The sequence below is a fragment of the Caretta caretta genome, chromosome 2 (genome assembly GCF_965140235.1).
Source record: "Caretta caretta isolate rCarCar2 chromosome 2, rCarCar1.hap1, whole genome shotgun sequence".
Taxonomy (NCBI): Eukaryota; Metazoa; Chordata; order Testudines; family Cheloniidae; genus Caretta; species Caretta caretta.
The window spans coordinates 193,520,022-193,538,684 of NC_134207.1; the positions used below are offsets into that span (position 1 = coordinate 193,520,022).

The window sequence follows — 18,663 nt, forward strand, 5'->3', positions numbered from 1 at the left end:
TAGCATGACATGCTGTATCAGTTTCGTCAAAACATAAAAGAGACAAGAAGCCAGAGTCTCCTTCAGAGATACATGCTTCTGCCTGGAAGTGGTCTTCACTGTAGTTGGGGTTTTATCCTCTCTCACCATTTGTCCGGATTGGCCATTTCTAACTGAGAGGCCAGGTGCTATCCAATCTGCCACTATCTCTGCTTTCTCTTAGGGTTATGAAGCTTTCCTTTGTTGCTTTTTGATGGAAAGTCTTATCATTTCTAATAGTTTAAACATGTTTTTGTCACTCTCCTGAGTATCTAGGAGCCTGACTGCTCCCACTGATATCACGGAGAATTTTGTTTCTGTTTTCAATGGAAGGCAGATCAGGCCTTTGGACGGTGCAGTAGAAAATCTCTCTTAGTTTCTATCTCTCATCTATGATATTAGATGCACCATTATTTCTCTCTCAAACACCCTTCATGCCTTCTCCTCACATCTTTTACCCACCCTCAACCTCATCTTCTCCCCCAACTTCAGCCTAATTCTCTCATCCATCAGTCACCTCATTCAGCCCCTCATTCCGGGAGTGGAATTGCACTCTGCCAAGCTCTTCTACAAACCAAGCCCAATCCATCTGAGATGCTGAAGTGAGATTTCCCTTTTCCTTTCTCTTTTCTGAGTTTATTAAGAGCCAACACAACATTGCTTCAGGTAGACAGAGCTGCATCACTTTATGCTCCAGTCATAGTTTCAAGGATTTTTTCACAATCTCCATGGCTAGGTGCTTAATATTTTGAAAGATCAGATTCCAGAACCCAAGATGGCAGTTTCCAGGAAAGAAACACTGATTCAATTACAACCCACAAGCCGGATCCATTTGGCTGCTGTCCTCCCCTCCTACCTTCCCTCACCCATCTTTGTCACATTCTCATCCCCCACCTAGTTCTTCTCATCCATGTCCCCAAACCCTTACACTCACCTTCTCACCTCACAAACCCTCTCAAGCTCTCCCCCTACCCCAAATCCATCCCTACCTCCAAACCCTCCTCCTCCAACCCACCCCAATCCCTCCTCTTCAACCCCAGCCCCACCTCCAAACCCTCCTCCTCCAACCTGCCCCAATCCCTCCCCCTCAACCCCACCCCACCTCCAAACCCTCCTCCTCCATCCCACCCCAATCCCTCCTCCTCAACCACAGCCTTACCTCCAAACCCTCCTCCTCAACCCCAGCCCAATCCCTCCCCTTCAACCCCACCCCACCCCCAAACCCTCCTCCTCCAACCCACCCGAATCCCTCCCCTTCAATCCCACCCCACCCCAAACTCTCCTCCTCCCCTTCAACCCCACCCCTAAACCCTCCTCCTCCAACCCGCCCCAATCCCTTCTCTTCATCCCCACCCCACCTCCAATCCCTCCTCCTCCAACCCACCCCAATCCCTCCCCCTCAACCCCAGCCCTACCTCCAAACCCTCCTCCTCCAACCCACCCCAATCCCTTCTCTTCATCCCCACCCCACCTCCAATCCCTCCTCCTCCAACCCACCCCAATCCCTCCTCCTCAACCCCACCCCACCTCCAAACCCTCCTCCTCCAACCCACCCCAATCCCTCCCCTTCAACCCCACCCCACCTCTAAACCCTCCTCCTCCAACCCACCCCAATCCCTCCTCCTCAACCCCACCCCACCTCCAAACCCTCCTCCTCCAACCCACCCCAATCCCTTCTCTTCATCCCCACCCCACCTCCAAACCCTCCTCCTCCAACCCGCCCCAATCCCTCCTCCTCAACCCCACCCCACCTCCAAACCCTCCTCCTCCAACCCGCCCCAATCCCTCCTCCTCAACCCCACCCCACCTCCAAACCCTCCTCCTCCAACCCGCCCCAATCCCTCCTCCTCAACCCCACCCCACCTCCAAACCCTCCTCCTCCAACCCGCCCCAATCCCTCCTCCTCAACCCCACCCCACCTCCAAACCCTCCTCCTCCAACCCGCCCCAATCCCTCCCCCTCAACCCCACCCCACCTCCAAACCCTCCTCCTCCAACCCACCCCAATCTCTCCTCCTCCTCCAACACTCCCCTGCCTTAAACCCAATCTCCAAATCCTCCCCCATCTTCAAACTCACCCCCCACGAGCCCTCCCCTCACCAATCCTTTCCCCCCTTCAATCTCCCCCCCTCCCCCGCGTCCTGTCCCTCCCCAACCCGCTACGCTCCTTCAGCCGAGGCGTGACGGCAAGACTGTGGCACCTCCCTCCGGCGCATGCGCAGCGGCGACCCTTTCTCTGTGCCGGTTGCCCCTCCCTGGCCCCGCCCCCAGGTCTCGGGAGCCGCCGGCCGTTGTTGTCAGTGCGTCGCGCTCGGAGTCGCCGCAGCGGCAGGAGCCGGGGCCAGAGCTGGCGGCGGCGCTGGGCGCGGGACACGCAGAGCCGGACGCGGGCACAGGTCGAGCTGCTCCCCGCCGCTGTTTCGCTGTCCCGCCTGGGCCCCGCTTCTCCCGGGGGCGCCTCCAGCTCCCAGCGCGGGGAGCGGCCGGTGACAGGGGCCGGCGCCGCTGCCCATGTGGGGGGTGGCGTCCGGAGGAGCCGCTGCTGCGGGGGTACGTTACTGGCGCGGCGCGGGGGAGCGGTGTCCCGGGGCTCCCGGCCCGGCGGGGATGGCGGAAAAGTAGGGGACCGTTCCCCGGGTCCGGCCTGCCCGCCGGGGCCCTGGCTCCCTGCCGGCCGGGCAATGGCGGCCTCGCCCCGGGGAGGCGGCGGGGCCCGGCGGCGGGGCAGTTCCCTGCTCCTGAAGGTCGGGGCTGCCCGGGCTGGGGGAGCCACATCTTGTGTCTCCTCCTCCTCCCGGCTTAGGCCGGCCGGGTGAGGGTTGGTGCGGGGCTGGAAGCGCCTGGGCAGGCGGGAGTGTGACACAACGACCCCGTCCCGCCGCGCGCGCGCGTGTGTGTGACACGACGACCACCCCCACGTCCCCGGGCACGCGTGTGTGTGACATGATGACTCCCGTCCCGCCGTGCGTGTGTGTGTGTGACACGACGACCACCGCCCCCGTACCCCCGCACGCGTGTGTGTGACATGACGACTCTCCCTTTCCCCCACGCGCGCGTGTGTGTGTGTGATTTGTGGTACGATCAAAATCCAAACACGGGCCAAGCAGGCTCTGAGGGAAGAAAGTGAGGTGGAGTTCACCCTCACCTCTCACACCCTGTGGAGGGCAGGGACACCTATGGTGCTTTGCCTGTTCTATGCTTTGTGTTAAAAGGGTGAAATCTTTCTAGCTAGAGAAATTCTTAAACCAGAATCCTATCCACATTTTGGGGGGGATGATACTATATTGCCCCTTACTCTTTCAGGCCAGAGGCATAGCCAACAGGTTTGTTCAGAGTGAGCTGACATTCTTTCTTTGCTTAGAGGAAGTACCTCGGACAGACAGACAGACAAACAAACTGTAGGTGTCTCTTTTCCTTTGGCAACAGTTGTATAATCATGCCATTAACACTATTTCGTTGAACTGCTGTTTCTAGGTTACTATCGAAATTAATTTGGCAAGTAGCCCTGTACTGGACAATGGCTTTTATGGACCTTAGGGGCTAGGTTCTGACACCCAGAAGCCACCCCACTAACTACATCCATGAAATGTATCTTTTAAAATCTGTTTTATTGTTTTTAGTTATTCATGAAGTCCTAGGGTAACTAAGGTAAAATCCATGCTATCTTGAATATTGTATGCAGTTCTGATTGCCCCATCTCAAAAAGATGTATTAGAATTGGAAAATGTTGCCCTTCTCTTGTACAAAAATTATTATGGGTATGGAACAGTCTCTGTATGAGGAGAGATTAAAGAGATGGACTGGTCATCTTAGAAAAGAGATGACTAAGGCCATGTCTGCAATTACAAGCACAGCTGTAAGATCACTCGTGCAGTTATGTTATGACGACAGGAGAGAGCTCTCCCGTCGACATAATAAAACTAGATCAACAAGCAGCTGTAGCTGTGTCCGCAGAAGAGTGTCTTCTGCTGACATAGCACTGTGCACATGAGCACTTACACCAGCAAAACTTACGTAGCTCAGGGGGCTGTTTTTTTCACACCACTGAGCGACAAAAGTTTTGCTGACATAAGTGCTAGTGTAGACATGGCCTAAGGGGGAGGGATATGATAGAGGTCTATAAAATCATGAATGATGTGGAGAAGTGAATAGGGAAGTGTTGTTTATCCCTTCACATAAAGGGAAAAACTCTGTAGTGACCTGGGGGATGCTGGAGACAAACTTGACTTTTCTCCAACTGGATTTTTTTACTGGTACATATGATAACTAGAGCATCTGTGGAGGGGCGCTTTCTGCACACACAAAGATTACTGAAGGGAGAAAGAAAAGGAGTACTTGTGGCACCTTAGAGACTAACCAATTTATTTGAGCATGAGCTTTCGTGAGCTACAGCTCACTTCATCGGATGCATACCGTGGAAACTGCAGCAGACTTTATATATACACAGAGAATATGAAACAATACCTCCTCCCACCCCACTGTCCTGCTGGTAATAGCTTATCTAAAGTGATCATCAGGTGGGCCATTTCCAGCACAAATCCAGGTTTTCTCACCCTCTACCCCCCCCACACAAATTCACTCTCCTGCTGGTGCTAGCCCATCCAAAGTGACAACTCTTTACATAATCAAGTCGGGCTATTTCCTGCACAAATCCAGGTTTTCTCACATCCCCCCCCACCCCCATACACACACAAACTCACTCTCCTGCGAATACAGACTAACACGGCTGTTACTCTGAAACCTGAAGGGAGAAAGGTTTAAATTGTGGTATAAAAATGTTTTCTCATTACGGGACAATTTTACATCTGTCCTCCTACTCTATGCATCCTGTTAGAACTCAGATTGCAAACAAGTGACTTCCTCAGTGGTACCAGAGCAGTTCTTGAAACAATAGAGGTGTGATCTAAGACTTATAGCCATCTACTGGTGTGGATAAATTGCATCCAAATGATGTGAGTTTATGCCTTCCCTCTCTGGTGTACATGCTACTTAGTTATTATATAGGCTGCTACATTTTTGCTTTTGAGCATTTTTATGGGGAATGCTTTTAGACCTCCAAAGGCACTTTTTCCATGTGTAGGGGGAGGAAGAAAATAAGGATCTTAGTAAAGTGGAATTTAAAGATATGTTGAGACTGACTTATAGATTATAAAAGGGTTAAGCTCATCTTGCAAGAAATGTGCCACCAAGGAATTGATTAGTACTGAAATATTGTTGAAATCAGCTGAATTTTCGTTTTACGTAATGTGCTCCAATTGTCAACTACTGGGACTGAGGAGCCAATTGATTGTAGTGAGTAGCAATGACAGTTAGTTCTTGTAGGACTTGAAACAGATCAAGCATTAAAATACTATACAGTAACATGAGTCCATATGATTCCTCAGAGCTGCCAACAAAGCCAGATAAGACCAGATTTGACATTTCAAATGTATTTAAGGTAATAAAAAGCCGGAAATCTTAAAACAAACAAACACAACCCCCACACCCTTCCTGTATTCTTTATATAACATAAAGAAGAAGGGGGGGGGAAGCACAGACCCAATTTATTCCCTTAGTATGGTGGATGACATAAATTACATTTCATTCTTAGTGATATTCCCTATATTTAAATCCTGTTAGAACTGAAGTAAACTTTTTAAGTGTGCCTAATATAAGTGACTTAATGCTTTCTTTCTTATCTGATTGTGCAGTATGTCAAAGAGTTTAAATTCTGGTAACTGAAGTGAATGCAATGTGAAGACATATTGGTACATCATTTTTAAACTGGACATGTGCATTTGTTATACTAAAACCTCTAATCCTCACCTTTCTCTCCTTCAGTCTATTCATAATGTTACAAAGAGAATCTTTCTCACACACTGCTCTGACTACCTCATCCTCTCTTCAAATCCCTCTTACTTCCTGCCTTCTGAATCAGGTTTAAACAGCTCTTCTCCAGTCTACATCTTCATTTGAATCTTGCTCCCTGTACTCTGCCAATACCTTGTGTCTGACCACTTCCTCTTTATCATTCTTGCTTTCTTGTCTCCCTTTCTATGCTGTCCCTTACGCCTAGTATATCCTTGCTGTCGTGGTGTGCAACAAGATTCCTCTCTTTCCTCTTTCATATACGTCCTCAAAACATACTTTCATGACACTTACCAGTCATACTCCCCAACTGTCCCCCACTCCAAGAAATCCCCGGAAGTACTATAATTAATTTAAAAACTTTTTTTGCTGCACTGCTGTGCATCCAATCATCAGGTGGTTTGTGTTATTTTAGAGGGTAAGTTCCTGGGAGCAGGGACTTGTCCTTCTGTATGTTCTATACAGAGCTGAACTTACTGTGTGCGGCAAATAAATAAATACTGTCAGGTAAGTTAACAACTTAAGTGGTAGTACAAATTACTTCTGAAATGTAATTGACATTGAAATTCAACCACATCTGTAGTATAAAATAGCTGCTGTTTTAAGAGCACATGACAATAGTACACAGCATTTCAAGGATGTGCAAATTTGTGCATACAGTTGAAATTTCAGAGAGAGTATAGCTAGTCAGTATGTAGACACCCACGCAGAAATCTGGCCAGGACAATGGGGTTAAGAACCCTGTTGCAAAAAGAAGGTGGCATGCAATCTTTACTAATCACTAATGGACAAGATCTCTCTTTCATCTTAGACTACATCTCTCAACTGCACAGTGAATGCTACTACCATGATGGGGCATTATATGAAGTTGTATGGAAGAGTTTCTATTCATTGATTCACCAACATGACTCCTGCATCATCCTGTTTTCTTCAGCAGGCTCACATCCCATTAGTGACCAGGCATAACCCAGCTTATCTTGAGATATAAGATCTCAGCTCAGGATTTCATGACTAAAGTTCATATATAGTAAGTAAGGAACGAAAAATTTCACTTTTTTGCCAATTCTTAAGTAACTTAAGATGTTATTAATGAAGGTGTAGTATAGAAGCTGAGTAACTGGGTGGGGAAAAACTATGTTATTGAACTTTAAGGAAAAGCAGTTTGTGGCTACAGATCTCAGTGGGAAGGTTCCAGTATTATAAAGGCATATGTGTCCAGGCTAAGTTGGTATTCTGAACATTTATGGTATTCGACATTTATTTAAACCAGTAATGCTATAGGATTTAGTTCACAAGCATACTGTGGAAATCTTACTTTAGAGGGTGAGAGTGTGGCTTACAATAGGTTTTATATGTACTTGTCTCAGTATTCAGACATGGGACAGCATTTGACACTTCTAGCTCAGTCCACATGGATTAAAAAAAATCTTGATTTGTGCTTGTTTATTGATGTTACCTTTTGTCTGAGTATGCTTACAATAATGGATTAATCTCATTTGTTTTTTTTTTTAAATGTGTCCCCATTGAAGAATCAGCTGAACATCTGTTGAAATGTTTTGAAGTCCAAGTATTCGTGTCTCTTATCTTTGTATATTCTACAAATATTTACTAGCCTTCCAGTGGAGGGAAATAATTTTTTTTTTAACTCTCTGCTTACCTAGGAGCGAGGGAAAGAAGAATGCAAAACTGGCATCAGTACTTGATATGGAAACATCATTAGACATTTGGAAAGGATGAAGAAAGTCTGAGACTTCATGAACAAAGAACAAACCCAAATGATATCTCTGAAAGGGGCACTGTTAAGGTTGGTGGAACCCAAATTTGATCAGTCTTTTCCTTCTTTTACAAAATGTTTGCAATTAACTTTCTCAAAATAAATGTGTTTTCCCCATTTAAAAAATAACCAGCGCTGCTATTCACGATCAGACCTACAATAATAAAGTATATGCATGTTGTAGAAGGGTAGACTTTCATCAGAGTAATACATCATTTCAAGCTTCCAAACAGTTGTTCTAAAATGATGGGTCGGGAGGATGAAGAGGGAAGATGTTGAGGGATTTATAATTCTGAAGTTTAGGGAAAAATACTTGGTTAATGCCAATTAATCTTCAAAACAAATCTTGGCTTGAGAAGATTATATGGTTTTATTTCTAGATTCAGGAAAGACTGACCAAAATGCTTGGTTTCTGGGCTGCTTCTTAGATTTGCTTTTTCTTTGTGGATGAATTGTAGTCAATTAATTGTTGGTTGGATTATGGGTAGCTGAGGTCTACGGTGGGTTGTTTGTGCTAGGGGAGAAGCTGTTTGCTGCTCTAGTGAATATTATGGTATGCTGCAAAAAAATGTTTGGGTATGTGAACTGTCAAAATGGATTTATTTCAGTATTATGAAGATTTGGTATAACTGAAGAAATTTTATAGCTAAGAATTTCTATGTCTGGCTGTTCACAAAATAATGGACCTTTATAATTATATCATCCTGGCTACCATCTTGCTTTCTCCCCTGCTCTGTTACTTTTGCAATTACTATCTTAAGAGGTAGTATTAGATGTTAGCAGTTTACACCATTAATGCTTTATTTTTTGGAAAGCTTTCCAGCCTTTCACTATAAAAGTCTGATAAATCTGTCAAAATTGAAGTGAGGTTGGAGAACAAATTATGATCAGAATTGTGGGTATTTTCTGGTTAACTTTCTTACCACACACAAGGGCTATAAATGAAGGATGTAAACTGCTGGAAGTTGAGATTCCCAGCTTTCCAGTGGTGGTATGACATTTCTTTCTAGCTGTGATGGTTCATAAGATATCAAACCTTAATATTTTCTAGATTGAGGGACCAGTGAAATACAGTGGTGGTGCTTGTCTAGGAAAGACCATAACAAGTCTGAGACTTGCAAAATTTTCTTTCTTTGCTGTTTAAATATAAGACTACAGCACTTCACATGCCTAGCTTTGGTACTTGGAATTCTCTTCCCAAACCCTTTGTATAAAGAGGGCTGGGTAGGAATGATATTAACTGATGTGCCCCTCCCTCTGTTGATTCTATGTGCTATTCAAAATATATTGGCGATCAGTGAGATCATGAAGAGTTGGACACTTCCCTTGTTACATCTAATCTGATTTAGTTCCCTATGGTTGACTTTTGAATCAAATTTCACCTCTTGCTTCCCTCAGGTGTAAGAAATCACTTTTGGGATGGAGTGGGCCATTTCAATGGCCAAAGGTGAAAGAGTGTTTCAATCAATTGGTTACAAATCTCTGTTTAATCTTCCATCTTTGTGCCCTGTTGATATATGTTGGGCTACACGTAGTGGTCTTCCTGAGCCTGCTATACCAGAGATACCTTTATATGCATCCCTTTTACCCCTGAAAAATACCTTCTAATGCTGTTATTTTTAGATTGAAATAAAAACTAAATACATAACAGGACTCAACAGTGTTCATCCTGCAGGATGGTTCTCCAGTTTTTCAAACAGACTTGCGATCAGGAACGTCTATTGGATGATATGTTTGACAGTCCTCTCTATTTCCAGTCAAAACTGGGTTTTGTTCAGCCAAAAATCCCTCATAATAAAACATTAGCTTTGCTTTTATACCACTTTAACCAAATACACATGAGTAATATTTTCTCTTGAGCTATCTTGAAAGCCATGTTTTGACCAAGTATATTTTTTTGTGTCCCAGTTAAGTACAGAAAATAAGACTTAATGGAAATGGATAATGCTTTCCATTAGCAGGTATCAAAGCACTTTACAAAGGAGTTAAGTCTCATTATCCCCATTTTACAGATGGGGGAAACTGAGGCATACAGTGGTGAAGTGACTTGGCCAAGGGTCATCTAGTAGGCAAGTGGTAGAGCTGAGAATTAGAACAGAGATCTCCTGAGTCCCATTCCAGTGCCCTTGAAAGCATTAATGAAAGAATAGTAGTTGAATTTTTCAAGCTTAGAATACTTGAAATTTTGGTAGTGCACGCATATGATGAAATTTGTGTATTATAATAAATAATTATGTACCTGTTGGCTACTAATGAATACTTTACTTTTCCTCTCAAACCTTGTTAAGTTTACAGTTGATGTCCTGTGTTTCAATTTTCTAAGACTTAACCTTTTTAAACTGCCATCAATTATGAACCCATGACTTTAGATTAAGTTCACAATTTTGGGGAACTCTATTGCTGGATTTGCAACTCATTCTAGCTCACCTGTTGTGTAAAAATGGGAAACAAAAATGCAGCATTAATATGGAAAGTCTTCGTTATCTTCCCCTTGCTCTGACCCTATTTTTTCCTTCCCTTTTTGTGAATATTTGTCCCATTGAAGGTGCTGTCGTTTGAAAATTTCTCAATAGCTAATGCATAGCTGACTTTTGATCAAAAGCTTTTTGTGACAGGTTGAAGTTTAAAGACAAACTGTCACCTTTTAATCAGATTTTACATAAGTGCATAGTTGCAGGTACTACGCTTGGTCTTGAGCCCTCCTGCCAACATTTTAGTGGTATTGGAAATCGTTCTCTTTTCTTTCTCTGTTGCTGTTAGTGAGATGCACAGAGAATAGGGGAAAATCTCTCTTCCTATTTGTTCGCTTTGTACATTTTCAGAACCTTGGCATATGGTCAGTTTCCCTATTTTCTCCCAGTCTTTTAGTTATAGTAATCTTAAATGCAGTAGTAATAGTTGATTTAAATCTCACTTTTGTCTCATCTCACGGTCTGTCTAGGTTTTTTACAGTGCCCCATCATTGTGGTCTGAGCACAATTAAAGTTTGTGTGTGTTTAATGTGTGTGTATATATAAGCTTCTCTTTTTCCTCCAGTGTGCAGAGAATGGACTATTTTGGGTTTTTCTTGTTGATGTTAGAGGAAAGTTAGGTCAAAATGGATTTTGTATTTTTGACCTCAAGGTTAGCTTTACCTCATGCAGTACCAAGATCTAGTTTTATGGGCCAATCACTAAGAAAGGTATTTCCCATGCACATGAAGCACATTCCAGAATTTGACATTACTAGTGGAATGTAGCTTGAGGTGGTGATCACTGAGTGAGGTGGTCAGATGATTTGAGCCAGTTGCATGGAGGCTTTGGGGGAGGATGACTAAAACCTTGGGTCTTTTGCTATTTCATAGGAAGCCAGCAAAAAGAGTGGAGCACTGGGATAATGTGCTTTGGCAGGCTGTGTTGCTGAGCAGTTGGGCTACTATGTTCTGAACCAGTTTTAGCTTTTAATTTAAGATCATCAGTTTCAGTCCTACACATGAAGGAATAAAATAACTGAGCAGGGAGTTTGAGTATAAATTTCACTGTGGGTAAGTTCAAATTAGATAGAAGGCACACAGTTCTTGTCAACTGTATTTAGAAATGACTTTTTTATGGCTGTAGGCTATTTGCGTACAGAGAAGCAGTGGTTGTGAGTTCTTTAACATGCTTCATTCTTCTTGTAAGCATAGCTTTAGTCTTTCTAGGATTTATCTTCCAATAGCTGCTCTAACACAAGAAGTAGGGGCCACCAAATGAAATTAATAGGTAGCAGGTTTAAAACAAACAAAAGGAAGTATTTCTTCACACAGTGCACAGTCAACCTGTGGAAGTCTTTGCCAGAGGATGCTGTGAAGGCCAAGACTATAGTAGGGTTCAAAAAAGAACTAGATAAAATCATGGAGGATAGGTCCATCAGTGGCTATTAGCCAGGATGGGCAGAGATGGTGTCCTTAGCCTCTGTTTGCCAGAAGCTGGGGATGGGCGACAGGGGATGGATCACTTGATGGTTACCTGTTCTGTTCATTCCCTCTGGAGCACCTGGCATTGTCCACTGTCAGAAGACAGGATACTGGGCTAGGTGGACCTTTGGTCTGATCCAGTATGGCCATTCTTATGTTCTTCATCCAGTTGCTGGTTGTGCTGTTTAGTGTCTTCATATAGATGTTGAACAGGTTAAGGGAGAGGATAAATTGTTGTGGGAATCCACATCTGAAGGCTATTGAGGTGAAGGAGCATGTGCCCATCACAACTTAGTTTGATGTGAGATGACCAGTTGAAACCATCTCCAATCCAGTGCTGCTAACCATGCCTGCATATGAAATGGGGAGTAGGATTTTTGATAGGAGTACAAATGTTTCTTTTTACTGGTCAAGAAGAGCACATTCATCAGTGCCATCATATCTCTGTTCCATGTCCAGCCCTGAAGCTTAATTGGATGGGGCCCAGAATATTGGCAGAATCTAGGTGGAGTTGGAGGTGACCTTGCTCAAGAATAGAAGGCTAGATACTAGACAGTAATTTCTTAACTAATGGTCAGATTGTGATGTGGTTCATGGAGACTGTTAGGTCTCTTTTTAGAGGAGGTATTAATGAGCTCAGTTAGGGGGCAAAGACTTTCTCAATACTTTCACTAGCTGACAAGAGCATGGATTAGGGTTGCAGCCTCCCTCATGGCTTCGTTTTCTTGCAGTGCTTCCTGTTTGTGAGCATAGACTGAATTTGGATATTGAGTGTTTCTTGTGCTTGATTCCTGTTGTTGTGAATGAATGACCTTCTCTGAGAAGTAGGCTAATTGTTCTTTGAAGTGGGAGGTATTGGGGTCTGGAATTGAGTGGAAACTTTCTGGGTTAGAAGACTCCTTGTCCCCTTTTAAGACTTGTTCTGTTTCTTTTACAGTTCCATGGTTATGTTTTTGTAGTGCTTTTTTAAATTGCCAAATACACTTGTTGAAATTTTAAGTAACTTTTTAAATACAAAAGGGACTTTCATGCATTGATAAACGATCACTAAATTTGAGTTAGAAAGTGAAATCTAGTACCTCATTCTGAGCCGTGGTAAATGGGAAATTGTTACCCAACATATTTTAACGTCACTGCAGTAGAACATTGATCCAAGAAATGAGGATGTTTCACCTCATTTTTTGGCATATTTTAACACTTATGTTGCAGCACATAACAGTTATTCTGTGATTCAAAGTTCTATTGGCATTACTTTGAATTCTGATGATTAGCTCCCCTGTTTTAACAAGAACATGGAGACTTCAGCTTTTAAGGGCTTCTATAATTGACCGTTTTTATACTGTAGTCATGTGGAAGAACTAATTTATCCAAACTACAGCTTCCTTGAAGTGTTAATCACACGTTATATTTTCCAAATCCAAGGCACATCAAGGGTATCCAGTTTTTGAGAGAAGTTTTTGGGTATCATGAGATTCCTCTAATGCCCTTTGAGTAAATTTCTCTTGAAATTCCATTACTCTTCATCCCATTGTGCCTTTGAAACTCACTTTCATCAAACACATGGACAACATGGTTTTCTGACCGGTGCTGGTCAGCAGTGCATTGCTTTAGTTAGGGTGTTGGCAAAATATTCTTTTTGAAGAACTCATCTGCTGAATAACTTCAGAAGTATTCTATAAGGCCCACATTGTAATTATTTTTGAATGGCTTACACTAAGGACGAAGTGAATATATGTAATCATGTTTCTCTTTCTATGTTTTAGATATGTTTGGCAGTGAAAATGGATTACTTATTTGGAAAAAATATCCTTGTATGAGAAGATCCCCATTCCAAACAGTTTAAACATTATTCCTTCTTCAGGAACAGTATGGCAGGCTTCAAACGAGGGTATGATGGAAAAATTGCTGGACTGTATGATTTGGATAAAACCTTGGGCAGAGGCCACTTTGCTGTGGTCAAACTTGCCCGGCATGTCTTTACAGGTGAAAAAGTAGCAGTGAAAGTAATTGACAAGACCAAACTGGACACTCTAGCCACTGGGCATCTTTTCCAAGAAGTTAGATGCATGAAACTAGTGCAGCATCCTAATATTGTTCGACTGTATGAAGTGATTGACACCCAGACCAAACTTTACCTTATCTTGGAGCTTGGTGATGGAGGAGATATGTTTGATTACATCATGAAACATGAAGAGGGACTTAATGAGGACCTGGCTAAGAAATACTTTGCTCAGATAGTTCATGCTATATCTTATTGCCATAAACTACATGTAGTTCACAGAGACTTAAAACCAGAAAATGTTGTCTTCTTTGAAAAACAAGGACTTGTGAAATTGACTGACTTTGGCTTCAGCAACAAATTTCAGCCTGGAAAGAAGCTTACTACCAGTTGCGGATCTCTAGCATATTCTGCTCCTGAAATTCTACTTGGGGATGAGTATGATGCACCAGCAGTGGGTAAGTCACTCTTCTTAAATTTGACCAGTAATGTTAACTTATATACCTCAGCATTTTACCAGTTAGACTTCTTCCCTTCCAAAATAATGCCATCCTTAGAAAAGAAGTCTTATAGTAAAGATTGGATCACTGAGTCAAGGTTACAGTAGCTTTATTTGAAGGAGACACTATTTAGTCTATTTAAGAAGAACTTTCAAACTGCTTGTTAAATCTTTTATTTTTATCTTAAACCTCATAAAAATGGAAACCCATGCAATATATGGACTGGATTAAAATAAACTATCAATAGTACGGTGTATGCAGTATGCCTTCTGGTATATAGTAATTCAAACAAAATCCAGCTCCTTTCATAGGGAACAGAAAGGTAAAATTTAAAAACAAAACAAAACCCCCCAAATCTAAACACACAAGAATCACTTACCTCACAAACAGAAGTAAACTTTGAAAATGAGCAATTCTTCTTTTGAGTGCTTTTCCGTGTGTATTCCATTCTTCGTGAGCATTTGCTTGAAATCAGAGTCTTTTGGCCAGCAGTGTCTGTTGAGTCCTCCCATGCACCCTGAAGGCCCTTGTGCTCCCATACCAAGAGCATAAAGGGCAGCATGGGACCCTACTGCCACTCAGTTCCTTCTTACCTCCTGTGGCTTTGAGACGGTGCACCCAGAGTCCACGATCACTTTCTCTCTTAATAAGGAAAATTTGGATTTAGTTTATATATTAGTACAGTAAATTTGGTTTGGTTTAGTTGCCTGTTGGCATCACCTCTTTGATAGGTTTTGCTTAGTTCTGAGAAGTCTTTAATATTTGTACATATTCCCAGCTGGGATCTTTCAGTACTAGTGCTTAAAGATGTTGCAGCCAAAGTCTTCTGGATTAAATTTTGGCCCCCTTGTGAGGCAGCCGTTTCCATTAATGATGGGCATACAAGATCTCATTGTTTTGAGGGGGTCACATTTCCCCTTAAATGCACCATGTGCAAGTCCTTTTCGAGAGGGCTTTGAAGTCTGAGAAGCGAAGCTTAAAATGTTCCACTTAACCACTCCGTGCAGCCTGCCTCAGATCCAGGTCTGTCTGACCCATTCCTGGTCATCAGTCTGTTGTGTCCAAAAGTGCCCGTGTCAGCTTGGCTTCAGTTAGCTGCAGGGCTCCAGTAAGCAAGCTGCAATTTCAGAGATTTCGGTAGGACTGTCCCTGTTAATGTTCCTGAGGGTAAGGAGCATTGCTCCGCCTCTAAAATTAGTCAGTTCTCATATCTCTAATGTAAAGAAGAGGTCAAAACAGCCTCTTGACTCCCAATCTAAGGAGTCTCCACAGCTTGAACTGAATACTGGAGGAGATTCAAGGGAACATGGTACTGGCTAACTGATACTGCACACTGCAGGATACAGTGTTCTTGAGTAGTACCAAGACAATGGTTATTTAGGTTATTTCGGCACTGTGTGTGTCTTTATTGGTTGCTACCTCTTCAGCACTGATGAAAATATCAGTACCAAGTGAATTGACTGTGGCTACCCTTATGGGCTGCATATTAGATTTGAGATTTGCAGCACCATATATCCTGGTACTGATGAGGTACACATTACTGAAGAAGCTCTACGTTATGGAGGAACCTAAGTCTCTCTTATTGTCTCTTGGGCTTAACGTTCCATCAGTACTCATGCCCGCTGCTGCAGTGGTACCAACCTTGTCTTCAGCACCACCTGCTGCTGGGTTACAACCTATTACTGCTGCCTCAGCAGCCCCACCTTTAGAGATGGAATTTTCGTATTCTTCATCTGACTCACAAAAAAATGAGGCAAGTTCTCCAACTGTTCCCCTAGGACTCCTTTTCCAAGTTCTGTGGATCAGAAAGAGTCTAGAGTCTCCTATATTTAGATCTGTAGGAATTATGAGGGTAGCTTTATGCCCTTGTACCCTTCCCTTTTGGCCCATACTCCTTTTCCCTGTACTGTTCCTGCATGGCCATACTGGAACCTTGGGGTCCATATTGGTTTATCTCTTATGCACCATCTCAGAGAGAGCAAGAGCTACTTAGAGGCAGAGAACATTGTAACCTCAGACATCCCGTGATGACTCTCTGCCTGCAGAGGAAGAACAGCCCCAAGACAAGATTAGGACATGCAGGCACCAGTGGCTATCTCCTCTTCCTTTCCAAATGTGTCAGTAATCCTTTCATCTGGATGTCTATAAAGGCTTCCAGTATTTGGTGATAAGGGTAACTGAATCACTCCATATTTCATTTGAAGAGGTGCAGGAGGCCCCTCATAAGTTTTTGAACATTTTGCACACTTCTTGCCATTAACAAAGCCGTATTGGAATCTCCTAAAAATATCTGGCAGACACCAGCAACTGTTGTCCCAAATTCAGAAAAGCAGGTCAGAGATAGTATGTACTGTTGGTAAGAACAGAATATTTTTTCACATCTGCTACCAGGGTTTTTAGTTGTTGCTGCTGTGAATTGAAAGCATAGGCTGCATCAACCTAAAGTGACTCTATCTGAAATGGAAATGAATCTAGTTCAATTTTAAGAGTTACCTGGGCAAGTCTGAGAGGTAGAATTTCAAACTATCAGGCTCTTCTTGCCCTCTGATGTTAATTACAATAAGTTTAGTCTGCAGAGACAAACTGTCACAGAAAGAAGACTTCAGGTCCCTGATTGCTATGGGGCGGTTAGATGCAAGAACATCTCTGCAGGCAGCACTGAATGCTGTGGGTACCACTAGTTGGTTCATGGCATCACCTATAGTGACAAGACACTTTTCTTGGACTCTAGAGTTCTGGGTTCTCAAGAGAAGTACAATATACAGTGGAGGATGTTCTGTTCATGGGCTCCAGTTTGTTCAGTAGAAAGACGGATGATGCCCTTCACATCTCGAAGGATTCCTGTGCCATACTTTGTTCTTTAGGAATCTGCATGCTGCAGTGAAGAGGAAAGAGTAGATCCCATTCTTACTCTAGTCAAAAAACAGCACCAAGCACTGTCCAAGGTCCTCAGAACTTCCTTGAAAGTGTCAGTGACTTCAGAAGAGAAAATCTTTTAGATTCTACTTCTGCCTCCCAGCTGGCTTCAGCAAGTAAGCAATCCTTTTGATGGGCTTGTGGAGAGATGCAAATTAATCACTTTTGATTTTCCTTCTTTGCTTCCCTTTTGGAAACTACCTCTTTTTTTGGGGGGGGGGGGGGGGGAGGTGTTATGAAACTTGGTAACAATGCAGGAGAAATGTTTCTATTATAATTCCTCATACCCAAACAGTGTGATCGAAGCCATTTATGGATTTGAGTGTGCCCAATACCTACATCTGCCAGAAAAAGTTTAGAATGGTCACCACAGCCTCTGTAATGCCAGCTCTAGATCCAGAAAATTATTTTGCGGCTCTCGCCCTCTATAGTGCCTGCTTTCATATTGCCATACATCTTGCACGTAAGAAATACTTAAGATTCTTGGTAGGTCATAACCACTTCCAGTACGGAGTTCTACCTTTTGCCTCTTCGTAGCACTTAAGTGTTTAACAGAGTGTAGTGGTAGGAGCTGCACACAATGGGATATGTCTATATTTGATCAAAAATCTGCAGCTGGCCCATGCCTGCTGACTCGGGCTTGTGGGGCTTGGGCAAAGGGGCTGTTTAATTGTGGTGTGAACATTCTGGCTTGGGCTGGAGCCTGGGCTCTAGGACCCTGTGAGGTGGCTGCAGCCTGAGACCAAACGTCTACAATGCAATTAAACAGCCCCTTAGCCTGAGCCCTGTGAGCCTGAGTCAGCTGGCACAAGCCAGCTGTTGGTGTCTAATTTCAGGGTAGACATAGGCTATTACCCCCTAGCTCCTTAAGGATATCCACAACTGTCTTATCAGAGGGAAGTCTCAGCATCATGTGCAGAACTCCATTCAGTGAATTCTTCAGCTCTTCATGTCCTTCAGCTGAAAAGTCCATTTTGACACTAATGCAACAGATTTTATAAGGATTGTTTTGACTCCAAGACAGCAAGAGCTCATTTACCCCAGGATAGGTTTTGAAACGGTGTGTGCACATCATGTAACCTCAGACAAATTCTCAAACAAGAGAAGAATTTGTCTGAGCCTGCTGGGATCACATGGCGGCCTGCACTTTTGCCTCACAGCATGCCAGGCTAACCTGTATTCTACATGCAGGCCTTACAAAATCAGTTTACATTCTGAGCAGGCCCAACTTGGACATGCCTCAGACATTCAGTAAGATTTTTCTCCTTATTGAGCTGTTGGATGGACCCTAGCAAGGAGTGCAAAGGAATTCCCTTCTCTCCACTCTTCCAGCCAAAACTGTAATGGCAGATGCCTCACATCTGGGTTTGGGAGTGCGCCTAGAACACCAATCAAGCATGAGACAGGTGGACTCATGAGGAGACTCATTCACACAACTATATTGGAACTCGGAGTTGTTTACAAAGCGTACATACACTTCTTTCCTCTGATTCAAAGACTGTACATTCAGATCATGACAGACAGCATAACTGCTATGTTTTATATAAACAGGAAGGAAGAGCTGTGGTCATCTCCTCTGTGCCAAGAGGCAGTTCAGTTATGAAACTAGTGCCGTAGGGTATGTTTACACCATGAAATTAGCTCGAATTTATAAAAGTCGTTTTTTAGAAATCGTT

At 43.4% G+C, this 18,663-nt stretch overlaps 1 protein-coding gene across 6 annotated transcripts in view; it reads left to right on the forward strand.

Annotated features, from left to right (window-relative positions):
- The first annotated feature begins 2,283 nt into the window (after nucleotides 1-2,283).
- SNRK (SNF related kinase) overlaps nucleotides 2,284-18,663 on the forward strand; it is a 76,524-nt gene continuing 60,144 nt past the window's right edge. Inside the window, exons 1-4 of one of the 6 annotated variants that reach the window (XM_048838686.2) lie at nucleotides 2,284-2,567; nucleotides 6,676-6,891; nucleotides 7,526-7,668; nucleotides 13,336-14,029. In XM_048838686.2, the coding sequence (XP_048694643.1) occupies nucleotides 13,441-14,029 (589 nt within the window). In that variant the 5' untranslated portion in view covers nucleotides 2,284-2,567; nucleotides 6,676-6,891; nucleotides 7,526-7,668; nucleotides 13,336-13,440. Of the gene's footprint in view, nucleotides 2,568-3,352; nucleotides 3,416-6,675; nucleotides 6,892-7,525; nucleotides 7,669-13,335; nucleotides 14,030-17,083; nucleotides 17,104-18,663 lie in introns of those variants that run through there. The other 5 variants (XM_048838687.2, XM_048838688.2, XM_075125714.1 and 2 more) reach the window with 5 other exon arrangements.